The sequence below is a fragment of the Podarcis filfolensis genome (assembly GCF_964270895.1).
Source record: "Podarcis filfolensis genome assembly, chromosome: 1".
Lineage (NCBI taxonomy): Eukaryota > Metazoa > Chordata > Lepidosauria > Squamata > Lacertidae > Podarcis > Podarcis filfolensis.
In genome coordinates this window covers 59,118,191-59,140,277 of record NC_139604.1, presented here as the reverse complement: position 1 = coordinate 59,140,277, position 22,087 = coordinate 59,118,191, and the positions used below count along the sequence as shown (strand labels likewise).

General features: G+C 40.4%; 1 protein-coding gene across 1 annotated transcript in view; it reads left to right on the top strand.

The window, feature by feature from the left end:
• Positions 1 to 22,087, top strand: part of LRP5 (LDL receptor related protein 5) — a 116,891-nt gene that overhangs the window by 11,217 nt on the left and 83,587 nt on the right. Inside the window, exon 2 of the mRNA XM_083590688.1 lies at positions 20,536 to 20,932. Within this exon, the coding sequence (XP_083446814.1) occupies positions 20,536 to 20,932 (397 nt within the window). The remainder of the gene's footprint in view (positions 1 to 20,535; positions 20,933 to 22,087) is intronic.

Sequence of the window (22,087 nt, the reverse complement as noted above, 5' to 3'; positions counted from 1 at the left end):
ACATTTCAGTTATAATAATAATCTCTTAGTCAACAGCTACATAATTAATGATTTCCATTTGTGATGTTACAATATATAAATTTATAAAGTTTAATGGTGGTGTAGGAGGGTTTTTGCCAGACGAAGTGTTTTTGCATTTAGTGCTTCCCCGCCTTCCACATTTCATGCCAGAGCAAGAGCCAGGTATCGAGATGAACTGTGAGTGAAGCCCATTCCCCCGTTCTTAGGGGGGATTTGCAAGGATGAGTTACCCTCTGTCATCCTTGTTTTTCGTTTGCTGACGATCCCCTGCTGTCATGGGGGCTGCCTCCATTAAGGCAAGCCGGGACCAGAAGCCTCTGGCACCTCTTTCTAGAAAAATAGCACTGGTTGTCTCCCAAGTAAAACAGAAATCCAGTTGAATGCTGTGTATACATGTTATGAATACAAAATGGTTTGTGTGTGTGTGTGTTGTTGTTTTTTTTAAACCCGCACAATTAATTCAATAATTGGGAGATAAGGGAAACTTTAAAAGATATGGGAACTGGATATTGGCACACAAATTCTTCCCAAGGATTGGAATAACATTTGGGAATCACGGCCCTTAAAATTTGCTTCCAGGTTTTTTAAAGGGAAAACTTAGTAAAATTATTATACAGATGTTATCACACTCCTTTTCAAATGTCAAAAATATTTTATTCTATATCACCTAATTGTTGGAGGGGTTGCAGTAAACTTAGTACATGTTATCATGTATGGTCGGAATGTCAGTTAGTGCAAGATTTTTGGAATTTGATAGAAATGTTAAATATTACTAAAGAAACTATTGTTTGTTGTCCAAAATTAATGCTACTGAATATTTTTGATGATACCAGTGTAAATATATTGGAAAAAGGGGGGTGTCTTATATACGATCTTGGCAGCACACAAAGTTATTGCAACTGAATGTAAAACAGCCCAGAATCTTACACTGGATACTACTGCTCACTCTGGAATATAACTATAATGAAGGAAATCATGCATAATTTGAGATTTTGACAAGGACTAGAACCTCCAGATTCTTTTTATGTGATTTGTCATTCCTTTATGACACGTACAGCTGAACAATCATTTTCAAGACAACCCTTGTCACAAGCCAGGGATATCTGGAACTATACTTTGTGGTCTGATAAAGTTGATAGTCGTTACTTGGGCTTTGTTATTTTAACTCATGCAACTACTCATGCATATATTTCATAGTTTTTTTAATCTTAATTCTTGTCTGTTGTTATATTAAGAAGGAATAATACTAACAAAAGCTTGACAAAAAAAGTAAGTGGCAGATAGGAAAAAGGGAGGATCATAAGTGGTGCGTTGTAGGCTCTGTTTTGTATTAACAGTGGGTAACCATTCTCTTTAATATCACTGCCGAAGTTGGACAGTGGAGTATTTTAATAATCTGAGGGTGAACAGAGCTTCATGTACTTCATGAACTTCAAGTACTTCATGAACGAGAGAAACCTACAAGGAGTGAGAGCAGATACCAAATGTTTGCGAAGGACATGTCTGTAATTCCTGTAGAACCGTGTTACCTAATACACATAGAGTTTGGCATGGGTGGGTGTGTGGTTACATTTAAGCAATGGGTTTCCCTGCATGTGCAGAGCCAGCTCACTTGTCTATTCCATGCCCTTTTTAGATGTTCAAATCTGTTGTGAGCCTGGTAGTGGTTGTGGTTCTGGGGAGTGGTTGTAATTCTGTTAATTAAAATAACCACTGAGACAACCTGAGGGCAAACCTGTTAAACAGCATTAATAGATGTGAGAAGGCCGCAGACACCCTAAGCAGTCTTCAGACCCATCTCCCACTTCCTTAATGATCTGTTCCTGAATACCCTGCTTAGCCTGTTTTGAGAGAGGCTTGGAAGCCCCAGCAAACAGAAACCTCTTCATATAGAGGACAAGCTGACCACTTTTAAGTAAAGGGAATTACACTCTATCTCTTAAGGCTGCAACCCTAACAACACTTACTTGGGAGTAAGCCGCATTGAATTCATGAGCAGGCATGGTTTGTATTGTGTTGTGATTGTAGTCATTGGGAGTTTTTAAACCTAGAGAGTGGAATTCAGTGTTGTGCTATTACAAATGTTCCATCTGCACAAGCATTGCAACTTGTCCCCAGCCACCCACCCGGCACTGCTTTTGGAATTCTTCTGAGCCCCACACACACCAATTTTGGGGTGCAGGGGGAGGACAGGGGGAACCCCATTGTGCAAGCAGCAGTCATGCACAGGGCTTCAACATTTGGTGACTGCAGCCCAGAATACACACACATACAGAGAAAGAGAGACTTCTTTTTTTGGCATTATTTGATTTTTCTCCCTTTGTCTATAACCATTCTTAACAAAACTGTTCAGAAACAGAGGCACAAGTCTACTTGCCTATGAGTTCATTTTATTTTATTTTGCAAGATGCTCTTGGAGGATGACGTCTGGTTCACTAGCAGTTTCTTTATAGTGGTTTTGCATGGGAGATGGGGAGGGTATGTTGGGGAATATTTTTAGGAGCAAGAAAGAGTCGCAGCACAATAGTTTTTTACTTGTTTGCTTCACAACAGTTTTGCAGAGAAGAATAGGTAGTTAGTGCCTGTCAGCTTTCAGCCAAAGTGACTTTCCCCCCTTCTCTCCTTTTTCCTATCAAGTAGCTTGACAATGAAAAGGAAACAGCAGGGGAAGAGCACCAGTGTGATAGGGCTTCACTGCTCGCCCAGCATTACCTTATAAAAACTAGTCTTGCAAATAGTTACTAGAGGCAGTTGTGGCCAGATGGGTGGCAACTGAAAAACTTTCACTACTTCCCTCCTCCCTGGATTTTACCTTGATTCCTTGGCTTGTGTGCTTATTCCAGTGTACCATTTGGCTCTCTACATTACTGCAATGTAGACATATGCTAACTTGCTTCTTTTTGTTACAACATCATTTTCCATGGTTTTCATGCTAAAAGAGCAGCCTTTGTTTTAGTAATTATCATAGTTTGACTCTCCCTGGAGATGTGTGGATTTTATTTGGTTTCCAATCATTCTTCAGATTTCTGACAGGAATCGAGTACTGATGGGTTACAACTGTATCATCTTCTTAAAACAAGAATTACACATTATAATTAAGAGGAGGAGGAAAGCAAGAGTTGAGGAGGATTTGACTTTTTCAAACCACAAGTGAAAGACACAGGATTCAGTTTGCAGGATTTGCTCAGTTCAGATGCAATGACCAAACCATGGTTTACCCGTTGGGAAGGAAACATGCACTGTGCTCAAGCATTCCATCCTCCTCTTGTGCACATCAATTCCCTCTTTTACTTTCAATCTTGTGGTGGCAATAGATCTCTGTGAATCCTGAACTGTGCAGATTATGTGGTTGCCACTAAACACAGATTGCTTCCAAACTGGAATTGGAAGCCAGTTTGATTAAGACACCACAGTAAACCATTTAGGAAAAAGGATTTGTTGTGTGTGTGTCTAAAGGGAAAAAGGAGAGCATGAACCTGTAGCATGTTTCTGATGGCTAAACCATGATTGAATTCAACTACCGACACACATAACCTGGTCCTGTTATTGTACTACATCATCTGCATCATAATATAGATAAAATAAGGTGCACACTACAGACACTTCAAATGATGCAAAACGTTAAACAAGCAACTAGATGCCATTCCCCTCAAGACGAAGTTTATATTCTAGTCTCTCAGACTACCTTTCCCCACTTTCCATCCTGAAATCAATTTTTCAAAGGATATTTTTTTTATTTAGCATACAAGGATTTTATTCAAACTTTGGAAACAGAGAAGTGATATAACATGGGAAAAATCCAGAAATTATCGTGCTTAGCTATGCATCTCTTCACATTTTTCTCATGATGTTTTCAGATTATTTTCTGATCTGAAAATCTCATGAGAGGTGGCCTTCCTTAAGAGATTTTCTGTATTTCCTGACTTCTCTCTGTGAACAGAAATATTACGGAATCAAGCTCTGGCCAAAACTGGAGTGAGGAAAGAGAAAAGGCATGTTTAAAAATACGGATTTTTAAAGTAAACCATCTCTGGTATCATCATATGGGCTGCTTATGAAACGCACACAGACACTTGAGGCTGTCTTCACATGATGGGTGGGGTTTCCTCTTCCATTTCACATGAGCTTGATTTTAAACTAGGTTAAGGCGTGCTTTTTTGCTTTTGTCAGCTTAGCTTGAATTTGTAAATGACTTGCCATATCTATAGCGCCTGTGTGAAATAGTTAATGCTCTATAATGCCAATAGGCAAGAAGAGTTGTTGTTTTTAATTGTAATTGGCTCAGTTTGCATAGGAACAAGTTCAAGTCATTTCTTATTTTAAAATGTTCCAGGTACCATAAATATGCAAGGGAAAGTATTCCCTGGACTCATATTTAATTTTTTAGGTGGGGTTTTTTTAAAAAAATGTGTGAGAGTTGTTATGGTTTGGACAGCAACTTAGCCGATTTCTAAGACTTTGTGGTAGGGAGGGTATTAAATGATGGTTTAGTTATAATGGAAAATTTGACTTGCAAAAACATTACAGGACGTCAGTAAATAAAACCTTTCACAAAGGTATGCTTGTTTCTGATCAGTTTCTAGTTCCAGATGTTGGTTCTGCTGACTCCAAAAAACTTGACTAGGTTTCAGGAAAGTTGGAAAGATACATTGCCTTTACCATCTGTACTGAATATACCATGCACATACTTGGAAGAGAAATTAATCTGAAATATGGAGCAATGCTCAGAAATCTACCCAGGCCAGAAATAATTAATCTGCAGAGTTTCATAGCAGCTAACACAACACCTTTTTCTTATTTCTTATTCTTGTTTCATAAGAATCCTTGGGCATGGTATGTGTTAGAATAGTTGATACTTAAAATGTCTTTCACGTTTTAATTTAAACATTGTTGGACATTGGAGGGGGTGCAATTGCATTATGTTTGAAGGTATATATTTTTTAAAAACCCAAGTTCTTAAATTTTCTTTTCGGGCTCAACACTTTAATGATGTTCAGGGTGGGGGGAGAGGATCTGGTGGAAAGGGATTGTTCAAATGGTAACAATGGTATGAATAACAGCATGAGTTGTGTGTGTCAACCCTTCTTTCCAAATGTCTTTCAAGTTTCTCTTTATTGGAGATGCTTCTGCGTTAGCCAGGAGCACTGATTAAGGTCAATTCATTCCTTATGGCATCGCTTCTCAGGGGTCAGGATTGCTTTGTATTTCTGGAACTACATGAAGGGAGATTCTAAATTTCCTTTTGTATTGTTGTTCAGAAATCTGAAATGCTGCTTTCAGTGCTACAGAGACTGTGACTGTGGGGTTTCTGAGACGGTCTTCCTTGAAACTACATGTGGCATGATTTCAGCATGTTTCTTTTGTATAGCACCAAATTGTTCATTAGAGATGAACGTAACCAGAATTGGAAATAAAAGTACATAAGGATAGGCATTACCAAGCCTTCTCTTCTCCCCCCCTCCTCATCCTTTCATTCTGTCAGCACTTGTATGCACTGCAGGCTGTCATTGTGATCCAGATAATCTCTGCTTTTATTAACATAAAACCTAGCCCTTGTGGCTTTAATGGGAAGTTTGAAAAGTCCTATAGCGGTGTATCCTGGAGGCACAGACACTAAAAACTTATTTTCAGGTTGTCTGATTTCTGAGCCTGTTTTGCTGAGATGCCAAGCTATTATTTCTTTAAAAAATAATAAATTGAGAACACCCCTGAACAACCAGGAATTGTTTCCTTAAAAATGAGAGATTTTGCAAGTGAGAAAATCCATGCTTGGGTGAGAAAAAAATTGCTGTTGGCATGTGAAAGTTTTCTTGCTTTAAAACAACTAAACTATTTTGTTCTTTTTATTTTGTTCTTTTTATTTGGGAAGAAAATACACTGCCAACATTAATAAAAACTATCATGATGATAAACTGCATAAAATCAACAATACAATTATATCCCTAAAACAAATGCAAAATGCATCACAAATCAGTAGGGGTTTTGAAGGTGGTAGTTCTGTTTTCTTCACAGTATCAATTTGGGTGATGCTCAGTTGCCATTCGTCGCCTTTTAGGCGTACTATCATTGATTGCAATTGCCGTAAAGGGGAGAGGGACTGCACCCCCTGTGTGCATGCAACAGGGCCCCTATTTCAGCCCTTTCAACCACCCTCATGTAGGCAGCAGGAAGGCAGGGCCAGCAAGCATGTGGACAGGAGACCCAGTGAATATGGCACTGCTCTCCTCCTGATGAGATATTAATTACATGAGGGGAGCATGCCTGCAATCTGTGCATCTGAATTCAGAAACTGCACAAGAGATGCATAAAGTGATGCATACTTGTCAGCCTATGGCCTTCAACTTATTATTCATAATATTTTAATGAAGCGTAGATAGGTCTGGCTCCCCAGTATGCAAGAAAATTGAGTTTGCTCATGTTTTCACCAAACAAATCCCAAAAGAAACCTGATCATCATGATGTGTATAGTCAAGAACCTATAGAGCCAAGAATTGAACTCTGCTGTTATGAGTTGTGGGTATATGAATAGTAGGTGCCAGGGTTTGGGGGTGCCAGATTCCCCAAAATTCCTGATAGGTAATAGAATTTAAATCAAGCCTCCTGAATACTGGATCCAGCAGGAATTCAGTTGCTGGAATAGCCAGGCCCGCCTGATAATGGCCCGCTAAGTAGGAGTTGTTAACTTAACAAAGGCAAGGTGATGAGCCATTAAGAAAGTGGGAGCTCTATGTCAGACACAAAGGGGTGGAGCCCCACCTGTGAGCTCTGAGTTAATGGGCAGAGACAATAGACTTGAGGGGTGTTCTAGGGAACTAGTCTGTTTCCACTCTGTTAAATGGAGCAAGCTGGAGCAGAGAGGCAGAGGGCCATGGCTGATTTCTGCTGGCATCCAAGGCTGTGGCCATGGAAGAAGCAAGAGCCTCTTGGAGTGTAATGCTTTGAGCACCTCCATCATAGGCTCAGGTCGGAGCAGCATGTAACATCTGCCATAGATTTCAGTGTTGACTGGAGTCTGCCCTGTTGTCATGGCAAGAAAGATGACCCCACTTTTAGTCCAAAACATTTACCATGCTTGGTGAATACTACGTATTGTTTTTGCTTTCCCCACACTCTTATCAGATTGTCTTCTATTAAAGAGCAAGGCATACATGATGTAATGTAGTGGCTAAGAAGGTAAGCTGGGAATTGTCTAGTTCTCAGATTTTGCCTCCACCTTGAACTAGGAGGCCTTAGGCAAGTCATTGTTTCTCAGCTTCATCTCTTTCCCCAGCCTCCAGTCTGGCAGTATGAGGATGATGGTGATGTACTGCCATGTCATGCTTATAACTGGAGTACAGGTTCCATGGGGCCTTTTGGTCTAATTTCCTGTGGACTGGAGCACCATCTGACTCTCTAGAAACTGTGAACCCACTTTCTTAATCACAAAGACTGGTGCTGGCTCAGGAGGAAGAATGGGAAAGGAAAAGAGAGATGACCATAGATCACAGAGATGACCATACAGGTGATCTCTCAAATATAGGAATAAGGAAGGCAAGGGTGACCAGGACCTTTAGGAATTGATAAACAGATTGGCAGTAAATTGTAGAATAAATTGTGAAGTTGTAGCCACTGTATGGACTTTTAAAGTAAAAAAAGGCACAGAAATGGCAGCAACACTCTTCTTGTGGATTCCTTTTGGGGAGGAAGCATTTTTGGATAATATGCTTATGAAGGACAATTGTCTGGAATTATGCTGTTTTTTGGAATATTGCCGCTCCCTCCTCACAACCTCTTTCTTGCCTTGATCTTTTTTCCTTTCTTCTTTATTGTTCTTGTTACTGCTTTTTGGGTATTAGATAATGGACATTTGAAATGAAACTGTTGTTGAATTGTGTATAGGACAACTGCCAACCTGGTACCTTCCAGATGTCTGGGACTATAACTCTTCTAATCCCAGCCAGCATGGTGATACTGTCTGGGACTGACGAAATTTCTAGTCCAAAACATCTGGAAGGCGACAGTTTGGTGAAGACTGGTGTAGGGGTGTAGAGTGGGTTTTCATATTGAAACTTTGCTACCTGACTTGTGCTTGTATGCTTAATTGCAGCTGGACTCTTCTTTTTGTTTTCAACAAATTTAAACCTTTTTAATTTCTCAGAGGCTATATCTGTGGCTCCTTTTTTCTTTGTAAAGGACAGGAACCAAAACTCTGCTACAAGTAACTTCCTCTAAACATTCATATCTGAAACTGGAGCCTCTGGGCATGTCTCTAACTTTTCCAGAAAGGTTTTTTGTTTTGAGATTTACCAAAAACTTTTGTGCTTTGGTAATTTTAAATACAGAGGCATGCCAGAGCCCCTCTAGGCAGTGAAAAACCAAGTCTACATGGTAATCATGTTTCCTATTCCTATTGATCTCCCACCATGTACTTGGAAAATAGGTTAGGATGACAAATATTGCTGTCACCTGCTAGGGTTTTAATATATAGGTGCCAGTGTAATGCAACTCCTCAGAACTGGGTGTAGACTAAGCTGAAGAGAGAGCAAGTTTGTTTCCTTCAGTTTATCAATATGCACTAAAAATAAGATGAGGGACTTTGATGGGTTTCCACAGAAATAGTTTGTATGTGAACTTATTTGGTTGTTAATGTCAGCATGAACTAATGACTGGAATCGGTTGCCTAGATACTTGTGCTGACGTTGTGTTGAGTCCTAGAAGTGGAATTTTGGTGACGTCGTGGAATGTTTACAAGCATCCTGAGCACTCAGGTGCAGATATTGCAAGAGAAAGATGAACTAATAGTGAATTTTGACGTGAGTAAGAACTCATGTCTTAAGGCAGTGGATGGAGCAGTGTGCCGGTTGAGGTGAGGGTGGAAGAACAGGAGTAGATGTTGGGACTGTCAGGGTGGCTGGCTGAGTGACAAGAGAATCTAGTCAAGTTGGTGAGCCCAAGCAGGCAGTGTATCTGAGGGCATAGCATTGGAGAGGGCAGTGGATGGAGAAAATGAATGAGCAAGAGAGGTGTGTAAGATGAGCATAAGCACTTTGGACAGAAGGGGACTATGGACCATGAGCGAAGTGGTCAGCAAGGCTCCAGTGTTGCTATGGGTGACATTTCTGTGCATACTTCTGTGTGCTACAAGAATATAATAAAAATGAGAAAGCTTTTTAATTGCTTTATATTTTCAAAATCACCTTTGTCCACTTGGCCAGAAAATGTGGTTTTTTGTTGTTTTGGACAATGTCTTTTTGACATTAGTCTCTCCAGGGAAATAAAAGTAACTTTGTCCAAATGAAATAGTATATAATCAGAGTGCTATATTTCGTTGTAAATAATAATGTTAGCAGTAACAAACTGTAGGTTGCCAAGTAAAACCAAGATTCTGAAATAAATCTCTCTGGTTTCTGAAACCCTATAATTATTGCAAAAAACTTAACTTACACAGTACAGAAAATGTATCTTTTACAAGAGCCCTTAAAATGTGCAATTCTTGCCTGTGCAAAACAAACCCAAGACTAGCTGCCCAAATTTTATAACACTCGACAGGATGATGCTTGCTTGTAAAGTTGGGGGCGGGGGTGAATTTTGTGATTTTTAAAATTATTATTGATACACAGTAATCAAGGGAAATGTGTTTTGGGTTACTTTTAAATGATGGAAAACTTCTGGTGGCACAGAAAGAGATGTATTTATAGAGCCAACTTTTTTCAGACAACATGCCCCTTCTTTATACAAAATACTGCTTCATTTCTGGGTCCTGACTTTTGCATTGTGGGAAGGGCGAGGTTATTTTCTTGTTTTGGTTTAATCATTTACTTGGGTTTTATCTTGTATTTTATTCTGTGAACTGCCCTGAAATCTTTTGATGACGGGTGGTATATCAATTTTTTAAATAATGATGATGATGATGATGATGATGATGATGATAATTCTTGTAAAATTGCAAAAGCACCTCAAAAGAAGACAGACTGTAAGCCCCTCCCCCATGAAGTAACTAGTATTGATTTACTATTATTTTTTCATGAATGCTTATAGGGCTTGTTCCCTCCATTTTTATAGTCATTATTAAATATTGTGTGTGAAAGGATCCCAGCTTATCTGGATCCACTGGTATTCCCCCCCCCCAAGTCTGTAGTGCTTCAAGTTGCTGTTGGAGAAAATTCAAAAAGCTTCCCCCATCAATTCCCCTAACTCCCCTGTTGACACAAAAGACATTGGATTGTATCCAGTTAAGTATTGCACTCACAATAATGTCTTTCCACCCCTACACTGGAACTTGCTTTCCCCCTCTCCTTCTCTGTGTGTCTGCCGCCCCCATCTGCTTTGGTGTTTCCCAAATCTTCCAGAGCAGATTTGGGGAATACTGCTCTGGCGGGAAGGTAAACGGCGTTTCCGTGCGCTGCTCTGGTTCACCAGAAGCGGCTTAGTCATGCTAGCCACATGACTCGGAAACTGTCTGCGGACAAACGCCAGCTCCCTTGGCCAGTAAAGCGAGATGAACGCGCAACCCCAGAATCGTCTGCAACTGGACCTAACGGTCAGGGGTACCTTTACCTTTTAGGAGAGGAGAAGGGAAGCGGGTGGTGCTGTGGTCTAACCTCTTGTGCTTGCCAATCAGAAGGTTGGCGGCTCAAATCCCCGCGACAGGGTGAGCTCCCGTTGCTCGGTCCAAGCTCCTGCCAACCCAGCAGTTCGAAAGCATGCCAAAAAGTGCAAGTAGATAAATAGGTACCTTTACCTTTTTAGGAGAGGAGAGGTAGGGACTGTTCCATTGTGCAAGCAGAAATTGTTAAATGAGTGCAGTGACTTAAGTTGGGTAAATGTTAGGGGATTTTTCTTTTTTCATGGGATCACACACTGAACTACAGTGGTACCTTGGGTTATATACGCTTCAGGTTACATACGCTTCAGGTTACAGACTCCGCTAACCCAGAAATAGTACCTCGGGTTAAGAACTTTGCTTCAGGATAAGAACAGAAATCGTGCTCTGGCGGCGCAGCGGGAGGCCCTATTAGCTAAAGTGGTGCTTCAGGTTAAGAACAGTTTCAGGTTAAGAACGGACCTCCGGAACAAATTAAGTACTTAAGCCGAGGTACCACTGTATGCAATTCTTTATAGACAGTCTAAGCTGAGTTACAGTTCTGCAGGGAAATTTTTCCCCACTTTTCTGATAAATTTGCTTCTAGAAATTTTGTGGGGGAACTGTCTGAGAGCTTCTGCCTTGGTGCTGAACTTTTCAAGCTTCTTTCTGAGTTAAAGTTTCTTTTATAGAGGTTCAGACTGTCTTCCTGTCCTTGCTCTACTGTAGTATGATAACCCAAAACAATGCTTGGCGTACATAAGGCTGTCACTAAAAATAATTCATATTTTGAGATGGAGGCATGGATGAAATTGCTCTACAGGAGGTTGTATATAATAACCAGCTTAAAGTATAGGCTGTTGCAGTTTAAAGAAGGGGTGAAAACCAGACTCTGACATCTGTTGTAGCTCTGTGCATAAATGATTCTTAAAATAAATTTTAATTTTCTCTTTCTCCAAATTTCAAACATTGTGGACAACATGCAGAATAAAAAAGTGAAATGAAACTGCCTTGATTGATAGCTGAGATGTTTTGAGTTTTTTCCACAAAACTTGTGAATAGAAAAGATGGTGAAATGGAGAAGACATTGTGGGTTTTTATTGTTTGGTGTGTTTTTTAATGCCAAGGAAATGTACTGTATTTCCACCCCCTGCTTGTGAACTGAATGTAGGACACTTCTCCCTCTTTCTTTTGTTAATGTAGCAGTGTGCATTTCTATAGTAACTTATGCTATAAGTTCTAAAAAATATTTTACAGTCAATAAAGCATTACCAGTGGCAGTAGATAGTTATATGATTATACCCTTTGCATATTGTGTTTCTAGCCATAATACAACAATGAGCTTTGCAGATTCAAAATAGATGACACAGAATAGGGAAAACATAATTTTGAGAAAAAGTTGTAGCCTTTGACAATTCCTAATACCATTTGGAAACTACAACACAAGTCATAGTGGTTCATGAAGCCTAAGCTGCCTTTTCAAAAGTTTTTATTCTACAAAAGTGACTTGCTGTAGTCACAGGTTAGGCATAAAAAAGAGGAAGGAACAGGAACTGAGTTTCTTTGACTTCTTGTTTTGGATTAATTTCACACCTACATTTTTTTTTTCCATGGGAGGGAAAGAAAACCCTACTATGCCACTGTGTGCTTGCGTGTGAGGAATTCAAAACACACACACACACACACACACACACACACACACACACACACACACACACTGTTCCAGGATGAAAGGAGTAGTCTTCCTTTCTTTAGAGGACTATATCCGACAAGTTTAAACTCAGGTTAAATACGAAGGTTCATTGCATGAAAATCAACATTTAATCTATCTTTTGAAGTTAGTGATCAATGGATTTCAGGTGTTCTACAGTAGTAGCTGCCAGTGGAACAGGGCTGGGTGCAAAATGTAAAGTAGTCTAAAGATGTTTTTGTTAAGTAGTCATTCCAAATAATAAAAGAAGCTTCTCCCCTCCCTGCTTTTTGAATGACTAGGGATGAAGTCCTATGCATGCATCCTTGGAACTGAATGCAGTTGGTCTTTGTTTGAAAGCCCACTGGTGGCATCCTTGAAGTAGGCTCTTCTGAGGGTAGAAAGGGGCAGGGGTGGGAGTTTGGACTGAGCCTTAAGACATACATGTGAATGGCTGAGGCTTTCTTCAAAATGTCACTGGTGTACCAAAATGAAGAATAATATTTTGGCTCCACCTGTTCTATGTATTTGTCACTGTAACAAGGTAGATTAATCTTGCTGACTTAGGTCTTAGGAGGACAATAAATTTTTCAAAACCCTAAAAAGTAACCTCGCCCCCCCTGCTCTGTCCCTCTCCCTTTCATATCAGAAAAAGGTAAACGTAAAGGGACCCCTGACCATTAGGTCCAGTCGTGACCGACTCTGGGGTTGTGGTGCTCATCTCGCTTTATTGGCCGAGGGAGCCGGCGTACAGCTTCCGGGTCATGTGGCCGGCATGACTAAGCCGCTTCTGGTGAACCAGAGCAGCGCACGGAAACACCGTTTACCTTCCTGCCGGAGCGGTACCTATTTATCTACTTGCACTTCGTGCTTTTGAACTGCGAGGTTGGCAGGAGCAGGGACCGAGCAACGGGAGCTCACCCTGTCGCGGGGATTTGAACCGCCGACCTTCTGATCGGCAAGTCCTAGGCTCTGTGGTTTAACCCTCAGCGCCACCCGCGTCCCTATACACCCTCCCAAAAAAATCCTGCTTCCCTCAGTAACTCTCTGCATCTTTCTCATGCACAGTTCTCCTCCATAGAAGGTATTTGTCATTCAGGGGCTACTGATTGGTGTTTGGCTGCTCCACAATACTTAAAAACCCTTGGCGGCCTATCCATATCCAAGAATCTTTGAACAACTATTTTTTGCTTGGGCATCCCTTTGGTGACTGAGGTCAAGCTTGTCAAGATGCTGTACCCCATAAAACCTGAATACCGGGTGGTAGCCAATTTCTTGTTCAGTTATATCTCCAAGTAGGTTATCTTACGCATTGGAAAAATAAGACACCATACCAGTTTCCTCTGCAAACTGTAGTTTTTAAATGCAAATGTTGGTCTGAACCTCTTTGTAAATGCAGATGTGTTCTGAATAGGCAGCTAATAGGTATGAGCATGTATCTCTGATTACCCCAAAGGGATAATAATCCCAGTCTTGTTTGCAGCAGACCACATCCTCCCATTTGTTAAAATTTATTTTTCTTGTGTCAAATAAGCTTCTTAGCTACATTTTCCACAGAGAAGAAACCAAGCATGTGTGTGGCCTTCCTGCATGGTGACTTGAAAAGAAAAGTGCCCTTCTGCCATAGTCTCCACCTTGTGCCATGCCTCTCCAAGCAGAATTTGCCTATTAGGGACGTTTGGAGCTTTTCCAAGTGATTATGCAGTTGTTAAAAGTTTAGAAGTTATTCCTTAAGGCTATGCTCCTGCCGAAGGGCATAATATATTTCCCCAGCACTGAAACAGATACCTATTTATTTTTTTGAACCAGAACATTCGCCCAGCAGCATGGATGAATTGTAAGAGTTGGAAAGGACCTTCAAGGTCATCTAGTTCAGTCCCCCCCCCCCCCCAGTACAGGAGTCTGGAAAATGCTTCCTCTAGCCTGAAAGTAGACAAGAATTGACAGGTATGGAATTCCAGTAAAACACATTACAGTCGTCCATATTCATTGCTGGAGTCCGCTTTGAGCAGATAAAAGGATTTTCACCTTTTATGCATAGGGCTGGCTCATCATGGACACAAGTATTTGCCATGTTAGATGTGTGTTGGACCACACATCAGGAAGAAAATGCTTCAGCAAATTTATGGCTTTTCATTATGTTAGCAGACAGAAATGAATGTGGAGCACATATCCACATAGCAGGCTTTATCAACTGCCTCCAATTTGTTCTTGGTTATTGTTCCAAAGGCTTCATTTCTCTCTCCTGGATTGTGTTCTCAGTGCCCCTCAAGGATAAACTGGATGTTGCTGAAGAAGGGCATAGGGCCTGGTAGCTGCCATGTGGATCTGGAGCAAAACTCCCTACTCTCTGGTATTTTCCTTTTCCTTTAGGAAGCTTTTCTATGAGCTTCCCTTGGAATGCTGGGCTGTGTGCAACAGTACCTTGGCATTGGGTACTGAATGCCTGTAGAAGGGGCAATCCTTTAGTGTGGGCATCTTTTACTTCTCTAATTTCATTTTGAACGTATCTCCATTTCCTTATACATGAATATGATTCTTTTCTGCATTGCTCAATCCTAAATGCACAGACAGGACAAAATAGAATTATTTAACACGCTTTACAGTTATGAAATGCTATAAGGAGCTAATATAGTTGCTTGATACAAATGCTACATTACCCCAAAGACTTCAGTTTCAGCAGCGCATGTGTTGTGACAATGTGACTGCATCCTTTCTGCTTGTATGATTTGCAAAGGAACCGTGTATTTATATCTTCCCTTAAAGACTAACAAATGTGTTTTGGTACAAGTTTTAGGAGACTGAAGCCCACTTCATCAGATGCATGATGTGAAATATTAGTTAGCAGGTATATAAAGGAGAAAATTGTAAGGTGAATGTCAAAAGTCAATAAGGAAAAATTGAGTCTAGAACAATTACAGCATAAATATATGTTCAATAGCCATTTTAATAGTGGCATATTGGTGAGGATTTACTCAGCATTGCTGAGATGATTGTATTAACACCTATGGCAGGGAACCATTCATTAAAAACAATCATTGATAGCACAGATATCCTGGCATTGAAAAGCTAATTAACACATGATAAAAGAGCTAAAATCTTTTGTCTCTGTTTAACCCACAAGTGATGGCATTGAATTTATTGATGAATTGTAATTAAGCTCATTTATGTTACAACCACCCCCACCCCCACCCCCGTTCCCAGAATGGCTACATTAAGGTCTGTTAGGGCCTACCCTGGGAAGTTGAAATATTCTCCCAAGTGCCATTTTCAGTGTCTGATTTGTGTCATTTACTCCTATGTGGACAGACTGCTTCATCTATTTTGTGTAGAATGCAGCAGAGCATTGTTGACAGGTGAAGTCATAAATCACACTGGAAGATGAGCAAGTGAATGAATCACCAATGTTGTGGATGACATTGTTGGGTCCAGTTATGGTGTTACCACTAGACGCTGGGAGAGATTTGTCTATTGGCTTTGCTGTGGCTTGTTGGTGATTAGCTGTTTTAGGTTGCCAGGTGGTGGGGAGAGGGGAGGTTGTCTATATGCAAATATGGCCACCCCTCTAAAAAAATTTCCCATTCAGATTCATTAGAAGGGGGAAAGTATGAAATTGGAGTCCATTGGAGTTTTCCTACCAGGTGAACTAAACAGTGATAGATCAGATGGGATCAAATTGACTTTGAAATTTTATTATGCTACAACTTCAACAAAACATGCACAAATGAAAAAGCAACACATGCAAAGCCATTGGTTCTTATGCATAATGGTCCCTTAGCTTGCTAGCTCAGGTGACTTCCAGTTGCCTCATGCATAGGTCAGACCAGGGGTCAGCAAACTTTGTCAGCAGGGGGCTGGTCCACTGTACCTCAGACCTTGTGAGGGCCCGGACTATATTGGGGGGTGGGGAGAATGAATTCCTATGCCCCACAAATAACCCAGAGATGCATTTTAAATAAAAGGACACATTCTACTCATGTAAAAACATGCTGATTCCCTGACTGTCCACAGGCTGGATTGAGAAGGCAATTGGGCTGGATCCGGCCCCCAGGCCTTAGTTTGCCTACCCATGGGGCAGACCATGGGACATATTTTTCCTTCTGCTTCTCCCTTGCACTTAGTTACTTTTTATCTAGTTTCTCAATCCTGGGTCTTCCCCACTCCCTGGCACTTACTTTGTCCTTCTTCCATGGGTTTCTCCTTCCCCACCCCTGCCCTGCATCCTGTATCTCGCCAATTACAACCTTTTTTATCTCTCTAGCCAGCTTGGAGTGCTTGTTTCTGATTGGCTTCCTAGATCTTTGTCTTCTTGGTGATAACCTCTCCCTCAGTTCTTTGCCTTGCTATTCCAGACTGATAAGCAAATTTGGTCCCACAACACAGCACACTATGTCATGTCTTGCTCCCTGGTTCCTCATTTAGACATTTCTCAAGCTATTCTTACCCTAGACCCCATGTTCATCAACTTTCTGTTTAAAACCCTTGCCTAAGCAACTGTATGTGGTGAGCTTGACTTATCCTTAATCTGCCATAACTGCTGCTAGTTCAGAGCCTGTGTTCCTCTCAAAGATTCTATCTCCCCATAGTGTTAAGTCTCCTTGATTTCATCCTATAATTAATCAGAAAGGGGTTTATTGGGTATGTTGCTCTATTCCTACACATGCTCTATCACTTTCTCATTCAGCCGGCTGCACTTCTTATGGTTTAAGGGGCAGTTCACAACCAACCACGCACACATGTATAGTGGTATCTCTGGTTACGTGCTTAATTCGTTCCAGAGGTCCGTTCTTAACCAGAAACTGTTCTTAACCTGAAGCACCACTTTAGCTAATGGGGCCTCCCGCTGCTGCCGCGCCATTGCCACACGATTTCTGTTCTCATCCTGAAGCAAAGTTCTTAACCTGAGGTACTATTTCTGGGTTAGGGGAGTCTGTAACCTGAAGCGTATGTAACCCAAGGTACCACTGTATACACTACCCTGCAGAGGGGTTTGCCATCTGTCTGTACATCTTCCCCTTTGAATGCTTCAGAAAGCGTTGCCAGCCTAATATGAAAGTGGCAGTGTTTCTTTTTATAAACTTGCAAAGCTGCAAGATTCCTTAGGGGCACATCTGCCCTTCAAACTACTGCTTTTAAGCAGAGATAATTGCCCTGGTGGTCTCCAAGGAATCCTAAGGCTGTAATCCTATGCACAGTTACGTGGGAGATGGTTCCACTGAACTTGGTGGGACCTCAGAAGGAAACCAAACTTGGATCTTGCTGCTAGAGCTGTTGCAGCTAGAGTGCTGGGAATTCTGTATGAAATGGTCAGATGCCGTCTTTTAGGTATTATTTGATTGCCTTGTAAAATAGTGTGGATTGAGAAGGTTGCAGGGTTTTTTGTTTTTGTTTTTAAAAAAAATATACATGGAGTTGAAATTCTAAAGGTAACACTAAGCCAAAGATGTAAAAAAGAACATGGACTAAATATTGGAAACCTAACCATATGATGAACATCAGTACAAGGCCAAATGCACAACAAAACAGTCATGTATAATTCTTATTCAAGTCCTGAATATTTCAATCAAAATATTAATTAATCCCAGTTATAAGATTGTATTGCAGTATAAGATAAAAGTTGCATGACAGAACACCCACCTTCATTTTTAAAACTCATTTTCTGATATTTTTGTGGTTTTTAAAAGCTGTTTGTGTTATATTTTGAACATTTCCTTGTGACTTATCTAGAAGACAAAAAATAAATCACAACAATAATAAAGAAAAGCAATTTGATGATAATATATATTTTATTGAAGTATGTGTATTGGATGATGTTCTTGGAGTTCACTAACAAAGAATTGGATCTCAACTCCATGCATGTTAGAAGTCTGAAACATCAGCTGAAGCTACAAGCCTCTTGTGGGGAAAGTCAGCAATTGATTAGTAAAGACATCTAGCAGCTGTTGCTTGGACTTGTGGAATTGCTCGAAGGGCTTGAAGTGACAAATAATTTGCCAGAGAAATGTTCTGTGTTGGATTACATTAGAAAGCTGCTGAACAGAGCAGATCCTGAATGAAATATTGCCGTTTGTAGCAGTTAGTGCCCTCTTCTGGAATATTGGTATTCCATTAAGTTAATTACATTAGTGTTAACTGCTGTAATTGGTAGGAAACAATCTAATGCTAACAATCTAAATAAAGACAGTCATGCCAATGGGTACCCCACTTTTTTTACAAGGTAGTGTGGTTAAAGGAGGTGGTATTTTGCAGGTCGCTTTTTAAATTCATGTAATACACTTGCATATTACCAAAGTGAGATTTTAAAAAAGCATTGCTTACTACACGATATCCAACAGCAACCATTTATCTGTTAAGAAACATCATCATAAATATTTTTCATTCCCGTGTACAGTATCTTACCGGAAAAAATAAATATATGTACTAAACTCGGATTTCTACCAGTTAAAGCTGGCTTTTGCTAATTAATTAAAATTTAGCTGCTTGATCAGTCATTGGAGCTTGCTGCTCTGTCGAACAACTTTTGTAAAAAGAATATACAGTCGTACCTTGGTTCTCGAACGCCTTGCAATTTGAACGTTCTGTCTCCCGAATGCTGCAAACCCAAAAATAAGTGTTCCGGTTTGTGAACTTTTTTTGGAAGCCGAACATCCGACGCGGCTTCCATGGCTTCCGATTGAGTGCTGGAAGCTCCTGCAGCCAATTGGAAGCTGCGCTTTGGTTTTTGAATGTTTTCAGAAGTCGAACAGATTTACAGAATGGATTCTGTTTGAGAACCAAGGAACAACTGTAATGTATAAGTAACATATGTGGCATTAGATGGTCATCTCCTTGCATGAAGCAGTCCCAAGTTCAGTCTGTGGCATGCCCAGGTAAGACTGTGAAAGATCCCTGCTTAAACCCTAGAAAGCCATTGCCAGACACCCAGTACTGAACTAAATGGACCAATGTCCTGAGTCAGAAAAGGTGACTTTCTGTGTTCCTAGGCAATCCTTCTCACTATCTGCAGTGGTATCAGAAAAAAACCAGTGACCTAAGTATGTTCCTGCTTGAAAGTAGTGACTGATTTAGATGGCACTAATGCACCTTAGAATGGTGTATGCAAGGTTAAATGCACTGTGGGTTAAATGCACAACATATCACGCTTAAAACACAAAAGCCTAAGAAATTCAAAACTCCAGAAATATTTTTTAAATCAAATCATTTAAACATCAGAGAAGCATTTATGATTCAAAGGCATCCTGAAATAAAATGGTTTTAACCAGGCATCTGAAACGCAGCAGGAACAGTGCCTGCCTGATTTCTCGTGGGAGAGAGTTCTACTGAGGTTAGGGCTGCCATACGCCCAGAATTTCCCGGACATAGCTAGAATACAGCAGTCAGTAACAGTGCCTGAGCAGAAATAGCTTCTGGGATTCTGGGAAAATCTGGGCCTATGGCAAATTTCCTTATATTTTTTCAAAAACTTCATTTTGTGTCCGGATTTTCACTTTTTGAAATATAGCAACCCTAACAGGTGGACTGACAATACTGAAGACATGACTTGTTGTTTACATGAGTTGTGCTTCTGTTCTAGGGGGAACCACTAATAGTGTTCTCCCCACAAAATGTTCTCAAAATGTCCAGCCTGAAACGTACATAGCAAGGTTGTCCTTAATATATCCAGGGCCTAACCTGTTCATACTAGTACAAGAACTTTGAATCTAGCCCAGTGGCAGATTGGAAGCAACTTCAGGTCTGTTAATGCTAGTGTCATTAGTTGGCGGTTGAAGCAAAACACAAAAAGTCCTGCTTGAAAAACGAGTCAGTTCGCCACTGAGTAAACTGAATTTGGAGGTATTCAGTTGTAGGAATCATATGGAGAAAAAAATACACACTTTTTGTCTTTATCTTGGAGGTGGTTGGTAAATTTCCACTTACTCTGGCTTTCAGAGTTGTTTCCTAGGCATTAATTTATCAAAATTATCAATTTTTAGTGAAACTTAAGTTGGAACTGATGAAAAAACTGGTGGGGCACACAGAATATTAAAGGCAGAAAATGTCTGGAGGCAGTGTTCTTCTTTTACCAAATGATTACAAAGTTTGTTGAATGTTTAAAAACAATATAATATGTGGCATTGTGCTAAAAGCCATAATAATGCCAAATAACAAATACCTTACTTGAATGGAAATCCCAAGATGTAATATAGTGCTTAGGCATCACTGCTCTGTTTTTAGAAGTGACGGTTTACCATACATAACACTTTTTTGTTCTTCCTTTCCATAGCTTCTCCCCTCCTGCTTTTTGCCAACCGGAGAGATGTCAGACTGGTGGATGCTGGAGGAGTGAAGATGGAATCAACTGTTGTTGTCAGTGGCTTAGAAGATGCTGCAGCAGTGGACTTCCTGTACTCACAGGGTGTTATTTACTGGACCGATGTGAGCGAAGAAGCCATCAAGCAGACTTATTTTAATCAAACTGGGAACCTGGTGCAGAACGTCATCGTGTCAGGTCTGGTTTCCCCAGATGGCTTGGCATGTGACTGGATTGGGAAAAAATTGTACTGGACAGACTCTGAAACGAATAGGATAGAAGTTGCTAATCTCAATGGAACATCTAGGAAAGTTCTCTTTTGGCAAGACCTTGACCAGCCAAGAGCAATAGCCCTGGATCCAGCTCATGGGTAAACATCCCTTTAAACTTTTTGCATTGGTTTGCAGGATTATGATTGTTTTGATAGGAATTTTTTTGTCTCTACAAAAAATATAATCTCGTTTCAGTTTCTATTTTCTCAAGGTATTTTTCTCTGAACATTCGTTTAGATTTAAATACATCTTGTGAAGGAATGGCAGGCCGTCGAAGAGTGCCATGACTAAAGTGCCAAAGAAAACGTTAAAACAGTCTCATTTTTCCAAGTTAGGCTTCTCCTAAAAGCCGAATGTTATGAGTTTTTTAATCTCCAGTTAACATGACCAGTTAAAGGTGTTTAATGACGTTTTGTTTATAAAAGTGCAATAGGTTCAGTTATGCAAATTTTAATGAGTTCTCAAATTCATCGAATGGCTTGAGGTGTCTAATGCTCTGTAAGCTCTAGCAAGTAAAAGAGGCTGTTTATTTTTATTACCCCAAAGATCTGAATGTGCCTAAGCACCCTCTGCATAGGGAAAGAATCAGCCAGGTATCTGCAAGCTAGAAATTTCTTTAAACGGAGGTTTTGCTTACCTGGCACAATTTTTTCCCAGTTTTTTGACAAATGTGTGCTGGGGTAAATGGTTAACTGTTACAGATCACTCTGCTAGCACCTTAAATGCATTGTTTTGTTACATGTGATACTGTTGGTAAAAGGGGCAATCTCAGCTTTGACAAGGTTGTAATATAAATGAACAGAAGGCTGGAACAAGTGTGAGCAGGAAGCCAAACAATTAAGTAGTTGAGTTTGGTTTCATTTCAGATCCAGGTCCATCAGGGTATTCTAACATTTTGGTTCAGGCACAGAGCTTAAAAATAGTTCAAGAACACTGTTAGATACTAAGATATATAAGCTAGGCGCCAAATAGCTAAGCGGAATGCCTAGTTGCCATGTTTGGGCCAGACAGCTAAAAAATCCTATTTTTCAATATGACTTTTTGGCTGATGAAATTCATTCAGATTGTGCAGATAAAATATCATGGATAGAATTCTACAGGATGTGTTGATAATGTGTGAAAACAGTCAAGATCCAAGGATCCCTAGGCATTCACCTCCAGATGGCGGAGATGTCAGGCGCCATCCTGGTGCCCAGGCATCTTCACTTGGTTGCATGTGGTCAGTAGCTAGGTGCAAAATGTGCCTGGCGCAT